Raw genomic sequence first — 12,273 nt, 5'->3', positions numbered from 1 at the left:
TGATTAACTCATGTAACCTTCACACATCTCTATAAGGTAGGTGTTGATGTGCCTGTCTGTTAGAGGATGAGGCTATGACTCATAGAGGCAAAAAGTATCTTTCTCAAGATCACGTATTTAATAATTGGCAGAGCCAGGATTTGAATTTGGAGTTGACTCCAAAACTGAGGTGTTTTTATCCCCACCTGACTTCCTCCCTGTTGAAGTAGGAAAGCACCAGGCTTTCTACAGTGGGCCATGTCCATTTCAAAGTCATTGAATTAAGAGTCAGTAGCATTTGTTATAAACTCCAGGAGATTTTTCAGTTTGTGATTGGGGGCTCAGAGTCAATTAATTTTTGTTACCTTTGACCTGTGAAAAATCTTTATGCCTGCTCCAAATAACTCAAATCTCATTGAATCCAAGAAAAATAGATTTTATTTTATTAAAGATGATAATTCTTGGTCCTGAATTAATTTTAAGATGTAGTTGGACTTGTCCCTGTGGCTGATGCTCTAAACTTCTCAGGAGTGTGCTTTGGGCAGATGTGAAAATTGTCATCTGAAAACAATCCAGCATAATGACCAGCCCACTTACCACAAAACCAAGAACACAGAAGTTGTAGGTTTCCACTCTGTTTCAGACACCTGCCTTCCTATGAGGCCAATTCATTGCGGTGGTAGGAATCCTCTTCAAAGAGAAGGGCATGTTTCTTCATACTCATCCACTTTGTACCTTTGACATTCTCCTGATTGGTTATCTCCTTGGATTTTATTTTGAACCCTAGTTTTACTCAGCTGGGGTTTGTTGGCATCAACAAGACTGAAACGCAGATTCAAGGCCATCTATTTACTTGTCCTGCTGAGCTAAAAGTTACCTGGGATTATTTCCCAAGTCAATTCTTAAATTTGGACTCTGGTCAGTTACGAAGTGTGTCTCCTGATAGCCTCCTCTGTTTGCCTGATAGTTTGTTTTAGGAGGTCTTTCACATTTGCTACCTCTACCTTTGTTAATTTGGGCCTCTCAATATCTCCGTGAGAGGGAGGAAGTTTCATGCCTAGATGAGTTAGGCAGATGCCTAAATGGGTCATTTTGAGGGCACTGAGGGACTCCATTCTCCACATCATTCTTCCCACCTGGGTTCTTCAGTGGCTGAAAATCCATTCTTTTGGGTTACAATTGCTGCATGATACAGTGGGGAAAGTGGAAAAGCATGGGTTTTGAACTCATAGAAGGTGGGGTTTGAATCATGATCTGGTTACCTTCTGAGCTATATAACCTTGGGCAGGTAACCTGACCTCAGTCTCCTCTGAAACCAGAAATACCTTCTTCGGAGGGTGCAGCCATGAAATGGGGAAGCATATCTAGTGTTGTGCTTGCCTTTCTCATTCCCATGGTCTATTTATTAGGGTATCACGCATTCACAGTTGGTTATTAGTAACTAACTAGGCCCAATTTCCTTCTTGGCAGAGGGACCTGGAGTAACAGAAGCTTCCAGCTCCTGGAGGAGGGAGAGGAAGGGCTGGTGAGAGGCAGGGCAAGTCCCAGAGGGGGATCTTAGAGATCTAAAGATCACTTTGCCTGAGTCCAACCTTGAAGAGAACCATGGCCTTGCCCACTTCCAAGATGAGGAAAAAGAAACCCGAGGAAGTTAAAGGACTTCCTCAAGGTCATCTAGCAGCCCCTCCTGGAACTTTGGCGTCATTCAGTGTGCACTCTCTGTAGGACCCTGGAGGTTTGTCAGTACCTGGGGAATTACCTATAAGAGTCCAAGGAAGTGCATTTGCACTGATGACCCAAAAGCCAGCCAATGGGGGTCTCTTTACTTTAGCTTATACTGAGCCGCTATCATCCTCAATGCCAGGCCTTAGGTTCTGGGAATCAGGTCCCAAAGACTTCCTTTTCCTTTCCCATAGATTTTTGAGACATGGGCTGGAGAGCATGGACTGGTTCTCTAGAACACAAGGGAGCCACCTCTCTTGATCATTTCAAAGATGGTCTTAAGCCTGACCTTTCTCCTTCAATGTGATTTCCTTTCTAGAATGAATGAAGAACAAATAGCTACCGTCTGTCTGTCGGTTCTAAGGGCTCTTTCCTACCTGCACAACCAAGGAGTGATTCACAGGGACATAAAGAGTGACTCCATCCTGCTGACAAGTGATGGCCGGGTAAGATTTTCATGTTGGGTCCCTCCCTGGTTTACCTTGTCATTTCACCTGTCACAGATATTATATTCCTAAGAACACTTTCTCGGAATTCTAATTTTCCTTAGTCGCAAGTCACCCACTCCCCTTCCCAGGAGGCTTTTGAAGAAGAAATTACCATCCTCTGTGTCATCCTGTCATTTAGAACTATCTGTGAGCTGAATTTGACAGATAATTTTCTGCCTTAACAGTAAGTGCAGGAAGTAATAGAAACTATAGAAATTTCTTTTATTTTTCTGCCACATTCTTATTTTCATTGGTGGAGAGAAAATGACTTTTCTAGGACTGTGTCCACTCTGTTCGTGTGACTACGCATGTCTGCAGTATCTCTCAGAGTCCCTGCAGGAAACAGATGACAAATTCCAGTGCTTTGAGGAGAGTTTAATAAAGGTGTGGGCAGATGAGATGTAGAAAAGCCAAAAGGAACTGTCATGAGGACCAGCATAGGTGTCTAGAATGGAACACCACTCCTCTTATTACCCCATGACTGAAGAGGTGAGGTGCAGAACTAGTTACTGGAATCTTGAAATAGAGATTGTTGTGTGAAGAGGGCTACCTGGCAGGAGCTCTGATCTTTAGTGGAAACCAGACCATAGTGAACCTGCTGGATGGGAACTGGGCCAATTAAGTACCCGAACCTCACTCTGCTCCTTCCTTCCAGTCTCCTACTGGTGCTCCCCATTGACTGAGTCCAATCAGAAGCCATCAATGGTCAATACAGGTTGGCCTCCCAGGGCTCAGGGCTCCCAGATCTGAAAGGACAAACAGAAGATATCCATCACACTAGTGTATCCCCAGGCCCAGATATCTGCATTTCCCATCATTGCAGCCTGCTCAGGGGATTCACTTGAAACTCATCAGCCACACCAGATAGAATACAACAGCCAAGGAATGCATGAGTTGACATTGCCAGGAAGGCTTAGTTAGATGGAAGAGTTTTGAAGCATAGATTTTTTTCCCGCCTATTTAGACGCTTTTAATCTTCCTGAAACTCCCAGCAGATGTAATAGCCTTGTGATGAGTGGAGCCAGCTGTCCCTTTAATGCACCTGTCTTTTACCACCTAGCATCCTCAGTCACGTGGAAAACGTTCACGTCACATCAGAATTTGCCCAGGAATGATCAGAGGGCAACCAGAAGAAACTACCCAAGAACTTTGGCTTTTCTTCTTTTATTTTAAAAAGATTGTCAATTTTATTGTGGAAACTTCAGCAAATTCAGAAAAGTATAAAGAATAAAATAAAAATCACCCATGGGGCTTCCCTGGTGGCACAGTGGTTGAGAGTCTGCCTGCTAATTCAGGGGACACAGGTTCGAGCCCTGGTCTGGGAGGATCCCACATGGTGCGGAGCAACTAGGCCCATGAGCCACAACTACTAAGCATGCGTGTCTGGAGCCTGTGCTCCGCAACAACAAGAGAAGCCGCGAGAGTGAGAGGCCCGTGCACCGCGATGAGGAGTGGCCCCCGCTCGCCACAACTAGAGAAAGCCCTCGCACAGAAACAAAGATCCAACACGGCCATAAATAAATAAATAAATAAATAAATAAATAAGCCAAGCATTTGAAGCCCTTAAAAAAAAATCACCCATAATCTCATTTCCTAAATATATATATATATAATATATATATATATATATATATATATATATATATGAACATACACACACACATAATTTACCAACTTAGTATTATGATTAATGGGCAGTTTTAAGTCCTGCTTTCTGCATTACTCTGGCTGAACTTTTTTTAAGAGCGTACAGGAGTATGTATCAGTCAGTTTTTGCTACACAACAAACCACTCAATACTTAGTGGCTTAAACCCAGAACCATTTATTTGCTCACAATTCTGTGAGTCGACTTTTGCACTGACCTCAGCTGGGACAGCTTACCTGTGCTCCACGTGACATCAGCTGAGCTCACTCTTGCATTTGTGGTCAGTTTGGGGTTGACAGCCTTACTAATTAGCCTGGTGGTTGGCCGGATCTCAGCAGTGGTAGTGGAGGTAGCTGGGCCTAGATGCAAGGGGTGGGGAAATAACACCATAAGCACCACTGCCTTTTGATGGGAGAAGATGCAAAGTTGCATCCAAAGGCATGTGGATACAGAGAGGGGAAGACCATGTGGCCATTTTGCAGCATCTCCCATAGAGCAGGGGAGCTATAGGAAAAGGGCTAGAACTCTCTCCTGGCCTGACTCAGAAAAGCACCAGGGCAAGGTCCCATGGCCTCAGAACTGAGCATTGCTGAGCATTGAACTGGTCCACACATTGGCTCTGGGGACTGGAGCTTACAGGACAAAAAAATCAGGACAGTTCCTGCCAGGCTTTCTTTCCTTGTTTTTAGAGATTGAGGGTGTAGGCTCACCCTTGTTGTTGAGTACCTGTCAGATGTCAAAATCAGATGTGAGACAAAGACAGTTTATTATTTAATTAGCTTACTTAAAGATCTCCCCTCCCCACAATATATGAAAGGCTAGATCATTCAGTGTCACTCCTGAGGGCAGAATCTCCGTTTCAAACATTTCTTTAGTTTCCACGCATCCAGCAGAGCTCACAGGGACTGGCACATCCTCAGTGCTTTCAGTCTGAATGGTTTGTTCACTCACTCATTCAATAAATATGAGCTTAACGTCATTCTGTGCCAGGTCAGTGCTAGGTCCTAAGGATGAATAAAGCAAAATCACTAATTTCATTCAGTTTATTTGGAGAATGGGAGTGTGATAATCAACAAATTGATAAACATACAAATAAAATCACCACCAGATTGCAGGGTGATACATTCTAAATTTTGTATGATTAATTAACTTAAGTAGACTAAAGAAGGTGGAGGGTGGAGAGTAGAGGGTCTGTAGAGACCGGTCAGAGAAGGCCCCTCCGCAGTGGGGTGGTGACAGCAGAGACACGTGAGGGGCGGGGCCTGTGGCCTTCAGGGATGACAGTGTTCCAGGAAGAAGGAACACAGCATGTGGAGAGGAGCCTGACTCTCAGCCACGTTGGCCAGGGTGAGCTCATCCAGGTTTAAGAACAAGGTGCCATATTGACTCCAGTTTCTATAGAGAAAGGAAACTTTTTTCCTTAAAAAGAGAACAGAGGTGGAGTGTGACTACTCCAGGAAAAGGCTGAGAGTACAATTTATACTAATCTATTGGAGCTTTTATAGCATTCTATAGTGCAGAAGACATATTCATTTATTATCATAACAAATCCCCTTAGGTCTTAAGTCAAAAGTTATTTTCGCATTCTCACATGACTGAGAGGTGGCTGGGCTCAGCCAGTCAGTGCTGCTCTGACTCGCTAGATGGTGCATCTAGAAATCTTCCTCAGGCATATGTCAGGAATGTAGTGCTGACTGTCGGCTGGATGTTGAGCTGGGACTTTCCACCAGAACACCTACCATGTGGCCTTCCTTACAGCATGGAGGCTGGATTCCATGAGTGAGTGTCTCAAGAAAACAGGGTAGAAGTATGGCATTTTTATGACCTCAAAGTCACATAGTGTCACTTTTACCATGATCACAGACCTTCCAGATCCAGTGGGAAGGAACACGAAACTCTCCTGAGTGGGAGGAGAATTGAACCATATGTCAAGAAGATCTCAGGGGCTGGACAGTATTGTTGTTGGCATTTTTGGAAATATTGTCTGTCACACAAGGTGTGCTGTTGGGAGACGTTCAACATCATCAGCCCTTAGAGAAATGCAAATTGAAACTATGAGATATCGTTACACACCTATAAGAATGGCTAAAATGAAAAATAGTAATAACACCACTAATTCATCCAATGCTGGTGTGAATGTAAAATGTAGAGCCACTCTTGAAAAATGGTTAGGCACTTCCTTTCAAAACTGAAAATGGACTTACCATGTGACGAGCATTCTCACTCTTAGGCATATATTCCAGAGCAATGGAAACTTATTTCCACACATAAACTTGCACACAAATGTTTATGGCAGTTTTATTCATCATAGCCCCAAACTAGAAAATACCTAAATGTCCTCCAGAGGGTAAATGATTAAATAAACTATGGTGTATATATACCAGGGAATACTACCCAGACAAAAAAAAAAAAAAAGAATGAGTGACACATGCAAGAGCTTGGATGAACATCAAGGAAATTATGCTGAGTGAAAAAAAAAGTCAACCTCAAAAGGATACACACTGCATAATTCCATTTATGTAACATTTATGAAATAACATAATTATAGAGATGTACAGCATATTAGTGGTTGCCAGGGGTTAGGGATTGGAATTGTGTGGCTATAAAGGGGTAGCACCATCACCTTATGGTGATGGTACAGTCGCGTATCTTTATTTGTGACAGTGGTTGTGCAAGACTACAATGTGATAAAATTGTAGAGTACACACACATATACACACATACACACTACATACACAAATGAGTTCATGTATAACTGCTGAAATCTGAGTGAGCTCTATGGACTGTACCAACATCAATTTCTTGGTGTTGACATTGAGCTACAGTGCATAAGATGCTAACGTATCGGGAGGACTGGGTGCACATTTCTTTGTAACCTCCTATGAGCCTATATATAGTATTTCAAAATAAAATATATATTTTTTAAAACAGTGAATTGCTCAGGTTTAAAAGGATAAGTCCTTTCTGGCCTCTTCAAAGACTACAAGGGAATTTTTTTGATATCAACTGAAAAGAAATCGTTCACTCTTTGTCCATGATAGAAATAATATCTAGTGAGTCACTAATTTGTATTAAGCAGAGGTGTTTAAGGAGTGGTGTTTGGGGTTTGAAAGGGAAAATAAATAACATGTCATAGAGTGGTTTCAAGAATTACATGAAGTAATTAGTATAAAACCATAAGAGGTAAACCAGGTACACGGTAGATGCTCAGAATGAAGGCAATCCCCCTGCCCTTGCAATTAAGGGTTGAGTAAATTCCTCCACGATTTTTCCTTGGCCTGGGGCTTGCATTTAGGAGATGATACTTAGGGGCCACTAGGCAGTGAGTGACTAACTTTTATCAAATTCATTGGCTGAAATAGAATTCAAACCCATGACCTCTTAAGCCCAATGCATCTATTAAAAAGAGGCATTTACAAGTAATCTTTATGGTTTTTCTTTTTACTATAAATTGGTTGCCACATTTTAAGAATTAGGAGATTTCACATAAAATTTCAGATTCCTGTCTCCCTTGAAAAAAATCAAAGTGTCTGGCAACACTGTGCCTGACTTCACACATGGCAGTAATGGAGGTGGTGTGATGAGGGTGCAAATGTTGCTGGTGCCCCACCCTTATCTTCCCATTTCAGTGCTCGCTAACTCCACCTCCAAATGCCACCACCTGCATCTCTTTGCCTGGGGACTTCTCTGGCTACTGTAGTCTGCTTTTGCAGAACAAAGCAGCCTAGAAATTCCAGGAAATTAACATTCATGCTTCCCAGGAGCAGCCCTGAAAAAATGATGGGAGTTGGTATATAAATACCCCAGCTCTCTCGCCCTTGGATGGAATAGCTCTGAGGCACATATTCTACACAGTCTCCCAGATGTCCTCAGCAGGATTAAGCTCTAGTTCCCATGGTGGTAACTTCCTTGCTGATTAACCCTTGACTGACTGCCTTCCCTTCCCTGTTATACTGCCCATTTCACTGCTAGTGTTTCCTGTATCTCCCCAATAAATGACTTACACTGAATCCTTGTCTCAGCATTTTCTTCTGGGAGAGGGGGGCCCAAACTAACATAGCACCCAGAAATAAGAAATATATTTGTGCCCTTTCTCCCACAGGATTTGAAGGGAGGGTTAAAGGACAAATAAGGGGCCATAGACGGGCAACCAGAGCCTATGACTGTTCCACACCTTCTCTACTGGGCCCCTAACAATCAGCTGGAAGTTAGTGTCTCCTTATCAGGGGCGTGTGTCCCTAGTTTTCCATTGTCTCCACTGGCTCATTCATTGGTATTGTTGGGCTGGCCAAAAAGTTCATTCGGGTTTTTCCATTAGATGTTACGGGAAAACCTGAGCAGAATTTTGGCCAACCCAATATTTTCCTGGCTCCTTTAGCCATTTGAATTTTGTTGTCTCTCAAATTGCTAGAATTTTACAATTAGAGGAAGACCTGAAGATTATCTCCCAGAAGCTCTTCTTAAATAGAGACTTGGGCATATTAAATAGCTTGCTTAAATTCATTCCTTTCCAGTAGTCTCTGAGATACACCCAAACACTCCCTCCACAGAAGTTATTTTCTAATGCAGGGAACACAGCATGAAAAGTCAGGAGACCCCAGGGTTGAGTTCACTGCTAAAACTGTCACATAGTCTTGGGCAAGTTCCTACCACTCTCCGTGCTGTGCCAAGTGGCAGAGGGGCTGGCTGAGGCCTCTAAGCCATTCCAGCTCAGCCACTATGATGTCTTCCCTCTCCTCTCGGGTTTGGCTGCTGAAGAAGTGGGTCTTCAGCTGGAGGCACCATCATCATTCTGACCCCTTCTATTACCTCGGTTCCTTTGTCCCTGGGTCATTGCTCTTCTTAAAACAAGTTCTCAGATTTTAGTGAGCATCACAACCCCTGGAGACCTTGGCAAAAAACAGATTCCTGGGCCGTTCTCTCAGAGATTCTGATTCAGTCAGGCTGGATGTATCTCTGAGCAATTCCCAGCTGATGATACACACTTGAGTACCATTGCCTTATAGGAAGAACCCAGGAACCAGGCACAAAAGCAGCCATCTTTCTGCCTTAGCAAAAATCTGGAGCAGATGCAAGAATTCTTTAGAGCATACGCAATTTACAAAACGAGGGTTTTATATTTTATTTTAAACCTGTAGCTATCTTGTGGGTAGATTCTCTTTTGCTCCTCCTCTTGCAAATTTTTGTGGGGCCCCTTACTCCTAGCCAGGATGCATTGAGATGGGTAAGATCTCAGGTTTAAGTAGCAGCTTTGTCTGACCTCTGAGCTCTAGTTCCTTGTCTGGCCCCTGTGGACCAGCTACATCTCCTCTTAGGGGGTGGGCAACGTGCTTGCTTCAGTTCTCTTAGCCTAACTGCATTAGTGAGACAAAGATGGTTTCCTAAGTACCCACGTTGTACAATCCTATCTAAAATAAGGCTCAGCTTAAAGTCTATGTGACTTGCTTTTGTGTGTGTGTGTGTGTGTGTGTGTGTGTGTGTGTGTGATTTGCTTTTAATAACTGCCTACAATGCTTTATTATACTCATTACCTGAGTTCTTATTATTTACTTGCAGATATATTTGGACGAATGTTGTGTGCAATTATGTTCTTTTAGAAAATTGTCTCTTTTATGTACTTGAATGAGTAAAAAAATCATGCAGAAGCACTTATACTCCTACAACAGAAGAACAGGCCTGGCTTCCAAGTGTTGAGTTTCAATTTCTCATCTTATATTTTGTCAGGGAGATAATTATTAGTCTGTCAGGTTTGGTATCTTTTTTTTAATGTCTGGAAAAAGAGAGCCACACTAGAGGCTTTAAAATTAAAGCCAGTTGAAATTAAAACTGCCAATACCAAAATGCTGATACAGTCACCTCCTGAATCATTCAGGTTTCTTCATTTTACAGGTAAACAAAATATATTGGCAAAATTGTTCCTCCTTTACTATCTGTGTCATAGGGTTGCAAACTTACTCAGGCTTGAACTTTGGAAATAACCACACACACACACACACACACACACACACACACACACACACACACACATAACCTCAACTTCTTCACAAAGCCCCACTGACTAGAATTTTTTTTAAACTCTATTTTAATTCAGTCTATTAAATTTAGTCTGCTTAAATAATTTAAACATTGTCTATCAGAATTCAGTCACATTATTGTAAGGTTAAACTGATACCTTTAAACCCTCAGTCTTTCAGGTTTGGCTGCCACCTGCTCTTTCTTTCCACCTCCTACCCCCATCTTCCTCAGGATGCAGACAAATGTGGGTTATGGGACCTCTGGGTGAAGGAGATATGATCCATCTTCTTGTTCCTCGCTGGTCCCTGCCTTGGCGTGACAGCCTCTTCTGCTACCTGGACTCGTGACCAGTGAGCATTAGCTGGTCCCATCAGCTGCTGGTCTTTTCAGGAAGAGGCTTCTCTGCAGTATTTTACTCCAGCCTCTTTCCTCAAGTCTTGAAAGCTATCCTTGAGACTGCCTCTCATGTCAACCATAGGCTTGTGCCTGGCCCTGTTCCTTCACTGAGATTTGGAGGAGCTTTGGGAGCCCTGCATACCACACAAAGGCCATGGAAGCCAGTAGCATTGCCTCAAGTTCATTTCCACCCACTCTGTCGTGCCATCTCTCCATGGAGGCCATGTTGGGCATAGCCAAAGCTGATGTGCAGCTGATATTCACCAGTGTATCTGCACCCATTGTTAAAATGTTGCAATATTCTCATGCTTGTTGGTTAATAGCCACTGTTTCCAGTCATTGGAGTATTATCCCCCATGACCCCAGCCCTTTACCAGGATGCCCCTTGCCTCATTAAGGATGGTACTGCCCACAGGATAACTCCAGAACAAAGCTCAACTTTATGTCTAGATTCTGACTGGTCTAGATGAATCTGGTTATTAAATATTTTTAATATTACCTCTGAACACAGATGCATGTGGCTCCTCTCCCTTGTTTGTGTGGGGATGTATGCTACTCAGATATTTCTGAAGCACACCACCATCTGCTCGGGGTGGTAGGAAATGGTGTATAATAAAGAGTTGGGGCCTGACATAAGTTACTGCTCTTTGTCCTCTTCTGCAAATAATCCTTGGCTAAAAGTGATGGACTGTAGGGCTTTCACTTCTCAGAATTGTAGAAGCCTTTTGCAATAGGGCAGCAAGGATTATGGACCAGCTACCATGGCCATAGGGCACTCTTCTTTCTTTTTTAATGGATTATTCTTTTCTTTTTTTGGCTGTGTCTTGCAGCTTGTGGGATCTTAGTTCCCCAGCCAGGGATTGAACCCGGGCCCGAGGAGTGAAGGAGCCAAATCCTAACCACTGGACTGCCAGGGAATTCCCAGGGCAGTCTTCTTTATACCACATGGAAATTCTGTGATCTGACACATCTGGGCTTGATTCTTGCTATGCCAAAGCAATTGAGAAAAATCATATCTCTGTTAAACCATCTTTCTCTAGCATTCCATCTGGTGCAAGCCAAATTGAAGGAGTCCCATCCCAAACCACACCCCACTAGTCTTGGCCTGATTAGAGAGCAGATCATGAACAAGGAAATGGAAAAAGAAAAAATAATAATTTCCAAAACATTACCTCCATTTCATCTGTGTTACAACTTTGATTCTAGAAACAGTTGTCTTCAGTAAGTCAATGATGGCTTCAGAAGGAGCACCAATGTGTTTTCTATCACGTGATCTGTTGTCCCATGTATGTATGTATATATATGTCAATATCAGATAATATCAATCTAGTAGCATGAGTTTTTTGATTATCTGCTGTTTTCTCAGCTTTTAAGGAGCACAGCGAGGCTTCATAATTAAAAGGCAGAGCTATTGCCCCTGAGCAATGTCATTTCTAGCTGAGGGAAAAACTCAGCATCAGAAAACAGTTCAAGATTAAATGAATGCTAAATTCTCTCAAATTTGGTGAGGGGAGAGATCAGTATAGCCTCCTGAGAAAAATTCTGGAGGAAGTGAGAAGTGATCAGGGCCTTGAACTATCCTTAAGAATTGAATATGCTTCCCAACTAAGATTAGGAAAAAGGCAAAGATATCCCCTCTTACGACTCCTTTGCAACATCATACTAGAAGTACTAGCTAATGCAATAAAACAAGAGAAGGAATAAAAGGTATACATACTGGGAAATAAGAAATAAAACTATCTTTGGTTACAGGTGACATGATCATCTATTCAGAAAATCTGAAAGAATGAACAAGAAAATCTAGAGCTAATAAGTGATTATAACACGGTTGTAGGATATCTAGTTAATATACAAAAGTCAATCACTTTTCTATGTACCAGCAATACAAGTGGAATTTGAAATTAAAAACACAATGCCATTTACATTATCACCCTCCAAAACTAGATACTTAGGTATAAATCAAGCAAAATATGTACTACATCTATATGAGAAAAACTACGAAACTCAGATGAATAAAATTAAAAAAA

General features: G+C 42.3%; 1 protein-coding gene across 1 annotated transcript in view; it reads left to right on the top strand.

Moving 5' to 3' along the window:
* Positions 1–12,273, top strand: part of PAK5 (p21 (RAC1) activated kinase 5) — a 98,828-nt gene that overhangs the window by 77,319 nt on the left and 9,236 nt on the right. The window contains exon 5 of the mRNA XM_060032892.1: positions 2,021–2,147. Within this exon, the coding sequence (XP_059888875.1) occupies positions 2,021–2,147 (127 nt within the window). The remainder of the gene's footprint in view (positions 1–2,020; positions 2,148–12,273) is intronic.

The sequence above is a fragment of the Delphinus delphis genome, chromosome 15, assembly GCF_949987515.2.
Source record: "Delphinus delphis chromosome 15, mDelDel1.2, whole genome shotgun sequence".
NCBI lineage: Eukaryota > Metazoa > Chordata > Mammalia > Artiodactyla > Delphinidae > Delphinus > Delphinus delphis.
Note: the sequence above shows the minus strand (reverse complement) of the source record. Positions and strands in the feature narration are given on the sequence as shown.